At 39.0% G+C, this 11740-nt stretch overlaps 1 protein-coding gene across 1 annotated transcript; it reads right to left on the bottom strand.

The window, feature by feature from the left end:
* Positions 1 to 7494: 7494 nt before the first annotated feature.
* Positions 7495 to 8238, bottom strand: LOC131160825 (uncharacterized). The gene is made up of 2 exons (XM_058116708.1): positions 8155 to 8238; positions 7495 to 7941 (listed from the first exon to the last, which is right to left on the bottom strand). Exons 1-2 carry the CDS (start codon positions 8236 to 8238, stop codon positions 7495 to 7497), a joined length of 531 nt encoding a protein of 176 aa, XP_057972691.1.
* Positions 8239 to 11740: the final 3502 nt, after the last annotated feature.

The raw sequence follows: 11740 nt of genomic DNA, 5'->3' as shown, positions 1-11740 counted from the left end.
CAAGGCTTTCCAGATCCTATCTGATATGATGTTGAGCTACAACTGCAGATACCGTTGCATCCTCTGACTTCCGACTCAATGGATCTGCTACCACATTAGCCTTCCCCAGGTGATAACTAATCGTGCAATCGTAGTCCTTGATCAACTCTAACCACCGCCTCTGCCTCATATCTAGCTCTTTCTACGTGAAAAAGTACCTAAGGCTTTTTTGGTAAGTGAAAATCTCACATTGAACACCGTACAGGTAGTGTCGCCAAATCTTCAGGGCATAAACAACAACAGCTAACTCTAGGTCATGCGTAAGGTAATTCTTCTCATACTCCTTAAGTTGCCGAGAAGCATAAGCTACTACCTTACCTTGTTGCATAAGCAGACATCCCAAACCCTTCAGGGATGCGTCGCTATAGATCAAAAAACCGCCATCCCCCGAAGGAATGGTCAATAATGGAACAGTAACCAGTCGGTGCTTCAACTCAAGAAAGCACTGCTCGCAATCACTAGTCCATTCAAACTTCACCCTCTTCCCGGTCAATCGTGTCAGAGATCCAGACAATTTAGAGAAAGCCTCTACGAATCGACGATAGTAACCCGCTAGTCCCAAAAAACTCTGAACCTCCTGCAGACTCTTCGGTCTCATCCACTCGACCATAGATTCAATCTTGCTATGATCAACTAAGATACCTCCCTTAGACACCACATAGCCTAAGAATGTGACCTGATTCAACCAGAATTCACACTTCTTCCGCTTGGCATACAACTTACTCTCTCACAGAATCTATAGTACCAAACTCAAATGGTTTTCATGCTCTTTCGGAATCCCCAAGTATACCAGAATGTCATCGATAATCACCACTATGATCTGATCCAGGTACTCATGGAAAACCCTGTTCATCAGATCCATGAACACTATTGGAGCATTGATTAAACTAAACGGCATAACCAAGAACTTAAAGTGGTCGTATATGGTTCAGAAAACAGTCTTCGCTACATTCTCAGATCTAACCCTCACCTGATGATACCCTGATCGTAAGTCGATCTTCGAAAAGACCTGCGTTCCCTACAACTGGTCAAAGAGATCATCAATACAAGGCAACGGGTAACGGTTCTTCACAGTCACCTTGTTAATCTCATGGTAATCAATGCACATGCGCATCGACCCATCCTTCTTCTTCACAAACAAAATTAGAGCTCCCTAGGGCAAAACACTCGATCGAATAAAACCCTAGTCCAGTAGTTCCTACAACTGCTCCTTCAATACTCGAAGTTCTTCCGGAGCCATTCGGTACGGAGCTTTAAAGATCGGTGCCTTGCCAGGAAGCAACTCTATCGCAAATTCCACCTTACGATCCAAAGGTAAACCGGGTAAATCTTCAGGAAACATATCCGGAAACTCGTTGACCACTCGAATATCCTCAATCCTAAATTCCTCCCGCAAGCGGTTCCTTCATGCAAGCTAGGTACCTCTAATATTCGTCCAAGAGTAGCACCCTCGTCTATAATGCTATTAGAACCTGTGGCGTCGAACGCCCACAAGATCCTACGAACTCGTACTCCTGCTCCCCAAGAGATCTGAACGCTACTACCTTCCTATGACAATCAATTACCACAAAACTGGAGAATAGCCAATCCATCCCTAGTATGATGTCAAAACCAGACATGTCGTATACTACAAGATTCACTGGTAGCAGTCCCTCTTGAATTACAACTGGGCAGTTTCCTTACATCATACTACAGATCATTACACTTCCAGTCGGCGTAGCCACAGACAACCTCTCATCCATTGCTCGGGTTTCAACCCCACACAACCTCAAAAAACTAGCAGATATAAACGAATGGGTTGTTCCAGAATCAAATAAAATAATAGCTCTATTTGAAAGCAAAACCATGGTACCTGTCACCACGTTCCCCGCATTTTCCGTGTGACGACCTGCTTAATTTCCTCATTTTTTTTTATATATATTCAATATCACATATCCCAGCTCAGCAGATCATAATCTACCTGGACCCGTGGGTACCAAGGATACATCAGAACACATAACGGAAGCCTAAGCAGCAAGAAACATACAATTATATATATATATATATATATATATATCACATTATTCCATACATCACAATACCAGAGTCACTATATCCACTGTTATATACATCCCAAAACAAACAAAATCTAAGGACATTTCCCACAAAAATTCAACTGTCCCTACTCAAACTTACCCTTCAAAAAGGGTAGACAACAGCTCTAGTTCAGCGGGGCTTTTCCCGCTCTCCTATCTGGGGCTCCTAAAAAGTTTATAAAATTTTTTAGGTGAGACACCTCTCAGTAAGGGAAATAAACTAATACCAGTGTCTGCCAACATGAGTATTCTGTGTTCTACATATACCATATATAACATATTCAGTAACTATTTTGTCAAATCTGGAAAACATATATATACCAAATCATGGCAGAACATACCGCATTTTCATAAGCATATTTCATCTCATATAATAATAATAACACAAAACATTCCTGGTAGGTTAGCTAGCAATTGTCATGTATTACCCTCATATGACTGGGTTGTGTGGCCCGAAGGCAAGACCTAACAATGGTTGGTCGACCATTGCCAAGTCAAAAGTACAGTCTGTAAGCTTGATGGGTCTGCCTGACCTGGTCCGTACATTGGGGGCAATCACACACTTCTTAAAAACCACATTGACCATCCAATCTCACACAACTCCGTACAGCAGCGTTAACACAAATATCATGATCATGAAGACCATGGACACATAGTGACGGTACCATGCAAGTGCTAACCTAGACCAAGCCAACCAGGTTCTGATATCATATAACATATATTGAAACTATGATACATGGATATTTCATATCATTAATTATCAAATCAAACATATCATTTTGCATATATACGTATATTATGAAAATCATCGACCCGTATGCCGGTATTACACATTTTATCATAGCTCGGCTCGTACGCCGGAAAATCATAGCACAGCCCGTATGCTGGAAAATCACATCATAGCACGGCCCGTACACTGGCAAAAATATCATAACATAGCCCGTACGCTGGCAAATCACATCATAGAACAGCCCGTACGCTAGCAAATCACATCATATCACAGCCCGTACGCTGGCAAATCACATCATAGCACGACTCGTATGCCGGCAAACATATAGAAAAGAAAAATCTCGTCCCGTACGCTGGTTTTCCCATTATAAAAAGAAATCAGTATCATAATCTCATTCTAGAAAACAGTATTTCATAACATTTTATACTTATGCCACACGGAACAGATTTTCCACATAATCAACATACCATCATTTTCAACAGTATTTTCCCAAATATAAATCATATATATGTAAACATATTTACTTTCCTGAAATCAAATGCTATATATATATATATATATATATATATATATATATATATATATATACATTTTCTCAAAAGAACTAGCTTAGTTTATCCCCTTACCTGGCTATTGAGAAAGCCCCCAAAATATTCTAGTCTAACACTCGTAGGATTTCCTAACCAATACCCTGAAAATGAAAACTCCCAGTATTAAACTTCAGTATTTCCACGTGTATATCATTTCCTATAACTATCTTAAGACCAAATTTGGCTTAAAAAGTCTTACCTCAACTCAGGGATGATTTCCAACTTGCTTTCACCAATGATCCGCTCCGGCAAATTTGGAGAGAACTTCCCTAGGAGCATCGTGGTGGCTTCAAACTTTCGATCCGGTATAACTTTAGCCCAAAATCGAAGAGAGAGAGAGAGAGAGAGAGAGAGAGAGAACCGAAGGGGGGAGAGAGAGAGGAGAGTTAACTTAACAATGAAGATAAAATCCAGATTTTGATATTTATAAAGCAGAGGATTCATCGACGTGCCCCTATATTCGTCGACAAATTCTTTAATAAATTCGTCGATGAAATTCAGTCCTCGTCAACAAAATTCAGTTGGCTCAAACCTCTCTCGGTATTGCTTCATCGACAAATCCCCTGTATTCATTGACGAATTCTCTTATACCCTTGTTGAAAAATCCCCTGTATTCGTCGATGAATTTTCTTATACCTTCATTGACGAATCCCCTGTATTCGTCGACGTATTCTGATGATTCCCCTTGGTTATTCCTTCCAAAGTGCAATGTGTTCGTCAACGTCGACTTCCTCCTTCTGTTATTGTCTCTATTTCCCTTCCTCTTATTATTTAAATCCCATTTTATTCGGGTCGTTACATTCTCCCCTGCTTATAATTTACTGTTCGTATAATTCATCATCCCTTATTTGGCAAAATGGTCTACTTATTTTATTACTTACCCTCACTTATGGCGGAGCAATACCATGGTTACATTTTGAATCCTATAAGATTACATATACAAAAGAAAACTTATCCCAAAACTTTTTGTTCCTCAGTACACTGTAACATGGCCAAAACCTTCTCGGTCCCTGCATCCAGTTCTCGGCGACTGCAGAATCAACTCCACCTGAGAATGTCAGAGGATTCATCTTCGTAACCTTCTTGATAGTGCACACATGGTCTGCAGGTGGACCACTCTGCTCCCTCAAGTTCCTAGCGATCTCAGCCATAACCTGCTGAGCCATGCTACGTAATACCGCGTCAGAGTCGGCCCCAGCTGCACCTGATGGTCCTGGTCCATCACTGCCACTCACATTGGCACTATTTCCTTCTCGATCCATCCTAAAAAGTAGCAGTTGCAACTCAGTAATCCTATCCCCATAATTTACTCACTTATTCTCACCACTTATCTCAACATTTCTAACTCATTTCTAATCTCCAGTCCTACATTCTAGGAACACAACCCGACAATAGCTTACTATGGTTTTCCTAGAATCGTCACCCCAGGAAAAACACAGAAACTACCACGGAAGTCCTGCCTCTAGACTGTATAACAACATCCCATATCCCAGCTTAACAAATCATAATCTACCTGGACCTGTGGGTACCAGGGATACATCAGAACACATAAAGGAAGCCTAAGCAGCAAGAAACATACAATTATATATATATATATATATATATATCGCATTATTCCATACATCACAATACCAGAGTCACTATATCCACTGTTATGTACATCCCAAAACAAACAAAATCTAGGGACACTTCCTACAAAAATTCAACTGTCCCTACTCAAACTTACCCTTCAAAAAGGGCAGACAACAGCTCTAGTTCAGCGGGGCTTTTTCCGCTCTCCTATCTGGGGCTCTTGAAAAGTTTATAAAATTTTTGGGATGAGACACCTCTTAGTAAGGGAAATAATCTAATACCAGTGTCTACTAACATGAGTATTATGTGTTCTACATATACCATACATAACATATTTAGTAACTGTTTTGCCAAACTTGGAAAACATATATATATACCAAATCATGGCAGAACATATTGCATTTTCATAAGCATATTTCATCTCATATAATAATAATAACACAAAACATTCCTGGTAGGTTAGCTGGCTGTTGTCATGTATTACCCCCACATGACTGGGATGTGTGGCCCGAAGGTGGGACCTGACAATGGTTGGTCGACCATTGCCAAGTCAAAAGTACAGTCTATAAGTCTGATGGGTCTGCTTGACCTGGTTCGTACACCAGGGGCAATCACACACTTCTTGAAAACCACATTGACCATCCAATCTCACACCACTCCATACATCGGTGTTAACACAAATACCATTATCACGAAGACCATGGACACATAGCGACGGTATCATGCAAGTGCTAGCCTAGACCAAGCCAACCAGGTTTTGATATCATATAACATATATTGAAACTATGATACATGGATATTTCATATCATTAATTATCATACCAATCATATCATTTTGCATATATATATGTATATCATGAAAATCATCGGCCCGTACGCCGGTATTACACATTTTATCATAGCTCGGCCCGTACGCCGGCAAATCATAGCACAGCCCTTACGCTAGAAAAAATCACATCATAGCACGGCCCGTACACCGGCAAACATATCATAGCACAGCCCGTATGCTGAAAAATCACATCATAGCACAGCTCATACACTGGCAAATCACATCATAGAACAGCCCGTACGCTGGCAAATCACATCATATCACAGCCCGTACGCTGGCAAATCACATCATAGCACGACTCGTATGCCGGCAAACATATAGAAAAGAAAAATCTCGGCCCGTACGCCAGTTTTCCCATTATAAAAAAAAAAATCCATATCATAATCCCATTCCAAAAAACAGTATTTCATAACATTTTACACTCATGCCACACAAAACAAATTTTTCGCATAATCAACATATCATCATTTTCTACAGTATTTTCCCAAATATAAATCATATATATGTAAACATATTTACTTTCCTGAAATCAAATGCTATATATATATATATATACATTTTCTCAAAAGAACTAGCTCATTTTATCCCCTTACCTGGCTATTGAGAAAGCCCCCAAAATATTTTAGTCTAACACCCGTAGGATTTCTTGACCAATACCCTGAAAATGAAAACTCGCAGTATTAAACTTCAGTATTTCCACATATATATCATTTCCTATAACTATCGCAAGACCAAATTTGGCTTAAAAAGTCTTACCTCAACTCAGGAATGATTTCCAACTTACTTTCACCAACGATCCGCTCAGGCAGATTTGGAGAGAACTTCCCTAGGAGCGTCGTGGTGGCTTCAAACTGTCGATCCGGCGTAAATTTAGCCCGAAATCGAAGAGAGAGAGAGAGAGAGAGAGAACCAAAGGGGAGAGAGAGAGAGAGAGGGGAGTTAACTTAACAATGAAGATAAAATTCAGATTTTGATATTTATAGAGCAAAGGATTCGTCGACGAGCCCCTGTATTCGTCGACGAATCCTTTAATAAATTCATCGACAAAATTCAGTCCTCGTCGACGAAATTCAGTTGGCTCAAACCTCTCTCTGTATTTCTTCGTCGACGAATCCCCTGTATTCATCGATGAATTCTTTTATACCCTCGTCAACGAATCCCCTGTATTCGTCGACAAATTTTCTTATACCTTCGTCGACAAATCCCCTGTATTTGTCGACGTATTCTGATGATTCCCCTTGGTTATTCCTTCCAAAGTGTAATGTGTTTGTCGACGTCGACTTCCTCCTTCTGTTACCATCTCTATTTCCCCCCCTCTTATTATTTAAATCCCATTTTATTCGAAACGCTACATTCCGCATCTATTGGAGTAAGTGAATACACTCTCGCCGGAGCCATGGTTGCCTGGTAGTTTCCCCGAGGCATCTGATTACTCCCACGGTTCTGGCTCTGTGCAGGTATATCTCTCCTTGGTGCCTGACAGCTCCGTGACAGATGGCCCGATTTGCCACAGTTGTAGTAGTTACCCCAGAATGGCTGACATTCGCCATTGTGCCATTTACGGTACTTGGCGCACGGTGCAGAGGATGGATCCCCCTGAAGATTCTGCCGCTCGGTGTTCTACCAATAACCCAAACTATAGTTCTTCTTCTTCTTCCACTATCCCTGCTGAGGACCACTATAAGAACTAGAAGATACAAACCTCTTCCTCTGATCCTGCACCCTTTCATCTCCCTGAAGGTTGGTCTCAACTATTGTGGCTTTATCCACCAAAATGGAGAACTCACGAATCTGCAGCATCTCCACAAGACGGCGGATGTCTTTCCTCAGACCCCTCTCAAACCTTCGAGCCTTCTTGTACTCATTCGAAACTAAGTACGGTGCCAAACGAGATAACTCAATATATCTGGAGGCGTACCTTTGCACCGTCAGAGTCCCCTGTATCAGGCCCGAGAAATCATCGGCCTTCGTATCTCTAGTGGAAACCGAAAAGTATCTCTCGAAGAATACCTCCTTGAAGTGGCCCCATGTCATACCCGATGGACCAACTCTCTGCTTCTCAAGCAGACTCACCACAATCCACCAACGCCCGGCCTTTCTAGATAGCTGGAAAGTAGCGTAAAAGACTCTCTGCCTATTAGTGCAGTGGAGGACTTCTAGAATCCTCTCGGTCTTCTCGACCTAGTCCTCCTCTATAATTGAATCAGGTCCTCTTGCAAATTTCGGAGGGTGCATGTGTGTGAACCTCTCGATGGTACACCCCGCATCCGTAGGAGAGCTCTCGCGTCTTCTAACACTCGGCCCGATCTCTTGCATAACCTGCCTCATTAACGCACGAGGCACAGAAGGAGTCTCATTACTCACAGTTCCTTCAGAACCGCTATTGTTATCCTTGGGCTCCATTCTAAAAATAGAATAGGAATTGGTTAGAATTCTTATATCGTACACAGTTAACACAATCATTAGCACTAATCATGTCAACCACCACTCTAATGGGTCCAGATCTGTCCTATCACACTGACACAAATCCATCAATGGTTTGTCGTGATCTTTCTAAAATCATCATTCCAGGAAGGACACAGAACACCGCCAATGAGTCCCTGTCTAGCAACAACATAATCCTTGACCTACACTACCCATTTCCTACATCCTATACTCTGGTATGTACAAATCAATACACCTAACCAAGTCTACAAGACCTAACAACTTGATTAGCTCTGATACCAAACTGTCACACCCCGAACCCGCAGATGGGTCCCAGGTGTGAATATAGTAACCTAACATGTCTCTGTATCAATTAAAACATACATGGTACAATACAATAAGAGGGTCTGACCCCGTGGGGTATACGGATGTCCTATAGTCATACACATATACATGCATACTCATCAAATACGCAGTGAAAAATGTTTCATCTATCCATATACCATACCATACCAGAGTCTATACAACACTAGGATATACAAACCTATACAACACTACAAACCCATACAACACTAAAAAAAACAATGTAATACCCCAACCCCGAAGGGTCTGGGATATTTACTTTTTACCATTGTTTTATAGTAGAAGTAAATAAACTTAATTATTATTAAACTAGAGCGCTAATTATCCATATTACAATCATTTATTTCAAAGAAGAAAAATTACATAAGCATAAATATTTGGCATCATACTAATATTTCTAATCAAGTTTTATTTTTCTATTCTATTCCCACCCACATGCTTGCTATGCCTGATTTTCGATGTCTTTCAGAGTTATCTGAAATGTAAAAATATGATTGGGGTGAGACGACACTCAGTAAGTAAATAAGATTATCATTAGTGTGTGACCAAAATGAACTTTAAAATTTCGTAAAATAATATTTAATACTATAACTTCAAAACTGCTTCTAAAATAAATGTAAATTTAAAAATTTCCACATAAAACTTTTATCATCAACTACAATAGTTAAATTTTATAATCATATACTATAACTGTTAAATTAAACTTTTAACTTTAAAACCGTAAAAATATTTAATTATTTACATATATACTTTTCCTTATACGTTTCCTTTAGATCGTTGTTTAGGCACAAAATGGCCTTTTTCATATAAACATATATTTTTCCTTCAAATCATCAATAACTCTATACACGTAATTAAATATGTATAAACATATATTGTAAAAACCACCATTAGGCCTGTTTGCCGTAAGTCATGTTTACCCCCATGACTAGGTTGTGCGGTCCGAAGACTGAACTTAGTTGGCTGGTCAACCAAACTAAATCAACTTACATAAACATTAAGTGAGATTTTCCTTATTAAGTCCTAGTCCGGAACTAGGTGTGCACTCAGGAGAAATCCACTAATATAAATAACCACTCTATAAACAGTGTAGGTGCACTCTGATCCGTTTAAACTTTAAGTTGCGGTACCAAACATCTGTAACTTTGAACTTCCTTTGCCATATGGGGTACTAAGACCATCTTATTATAATTTATGCAATTTAAAATAATCTTGTGAAAATCTCATCTTTATTCATATTTTCATAAAAAAAATGCAACATAAAAATAAACTCATGCCACACAATTTTTGTGTTAAAAATATATATAATTTTTTTTGAATAGAAAGAAATGCTGAAAATTTACCCAAGGGGATTAGAACATTAATTAATCCAAAAATAAATACAAGTATATTAAAGATAGAACTGGTATAATTAAATATGCGTAAAAAAATAAACCCATGGAAATTGTATAGAACTAACTAACATAATTGAAATTTACTTACAAAATAAACTCGGGTATGAATTTTAAATAAAAAAAAAACTAACATAATCAAATTTACTTATATTTTCTTTTACCTTGTGCTACGAACACAATACTATTTCTAAGAAATGAGATCGGAAAGAGTGTGTGAGTGAGAACTTACTCAAAAATTCTCTCTCCACCACTAATTCTTTCACTCACTAACCCTTCTCTTCCTTTGAAATATTTTGTGAAAAATGAAGGTTGAGAACTTCCTATTTATAGGAAAATTTTGGGGAAGAAGTAGAATTTGTAAAAGTGTGGGGAGAGGGGTGAAATTATAATTTTTTTTTTAAATTCAAAAATGGGCAAGGGATGAGCTAGGTATGGGTAAAGTATGGGATAGGGATGGAGGTCATGTGGGAGTGTTTGCCACCACTCCCATTTAATTTTTAATTACTTAATTAATTATTTATTTATTTTATTTTTTATTTTTTTAAATCATTATTATTATTATTATTATTATTATTTTTAACCCATGTTTTATTTTTATTTTTTTTAAGAATTAAATTCAAATTTTGAAAACTCATATGAAACATGGTCTTGTGGACCCCACACAACTTCGAAACTCAAGTGGATCCTACATAACTCCTATAGTTTTCATACGGTTTTATGAGTCCTACACAGTTTCGAGACTCATGTGGACCCCCACACGGCTTCAGGACTCATGTGGACCCCACATGGTCTTGTGGGCCCCGCATAGAATACCTATATTATTATTATTTTATTATATATTTCTACAAATTATGTCAGTCAAAATATTATTTTATGTACTTATTTATATATACAAACAGTGTCTACCATATTTTATCCTATCAAATTCTATTTTGACCAGGCCAACCTCTAGGGAGCGATTGAACTGCAATGGTCTCTGAGCACTCGCTTAGACAAGGTCTTTCTTAGCCATCAAACATGGAATTAAGGATCCTAACAGAAAAACATGTTCGTTTTGATACTAACTAAATGACCAGTATTATTATTTTACATTTTTTTTTTTGGATTATTACATACAATCCTATAATTACAATACATACTCCGAGTGTCTACAAAAACCATCACGACAACCTGGTTACAAAACTCATACTAACTCAGGCACTAAATGTAACTAAATGACACCCCCGCTTCCGGATACTAGGATGCTATTTTCGGCTACCCGAAGGACCTGAAAATATTTGTATATACATTCGGGGTGAGACACCTCTCAGTAAGGAAGAAAGCAGGTTATATCACTGTGTGGCATACCAGTGTTATTTTATGTAAAACATAACACCATACAATACGATACAGTTCAAAAAAATTTCCATACAGTTCCAGTATTTTCACAAATCCATTCCAGCACATACGATACCCAAACATACGGTCAGTGTCGTCACACTAATACGCAACTACCCTACGAAGATCGAAGCCTCACAGCGATTACGTTGCCAATACGGTGTAGCTCACACCCCTCGATGACCAACCGAAACACACTGGTGATATTTCACACCCTCGGATATAGATCCGGACACTCTCACCCACGGCAATGAACCGGTACATGGCGCAGCGTACGGTAATTAGCCGCCACATAACTGTTTCAGCGTACGGTAATTAGTTGCCACTAGCTGATTTCAAAAAACCTG

This window comes from Malania oleifera, chromosome 7 (assembly GCF_029873635.1).
Source record: "Malania oleifera isolate guangnan ecotype guangnan chromosome 7, ASM2987363v1, whole genome shotgun sequence".
NCBI lineage: Eukaryota > Viridiplantae > Streptophyta > Magnoliopsida > Santalales > Ximeniaceae > Malania > Malania oleifera.
This window is presented reverse-complemented; position numbering and strand designations above follow the sequence as displayed.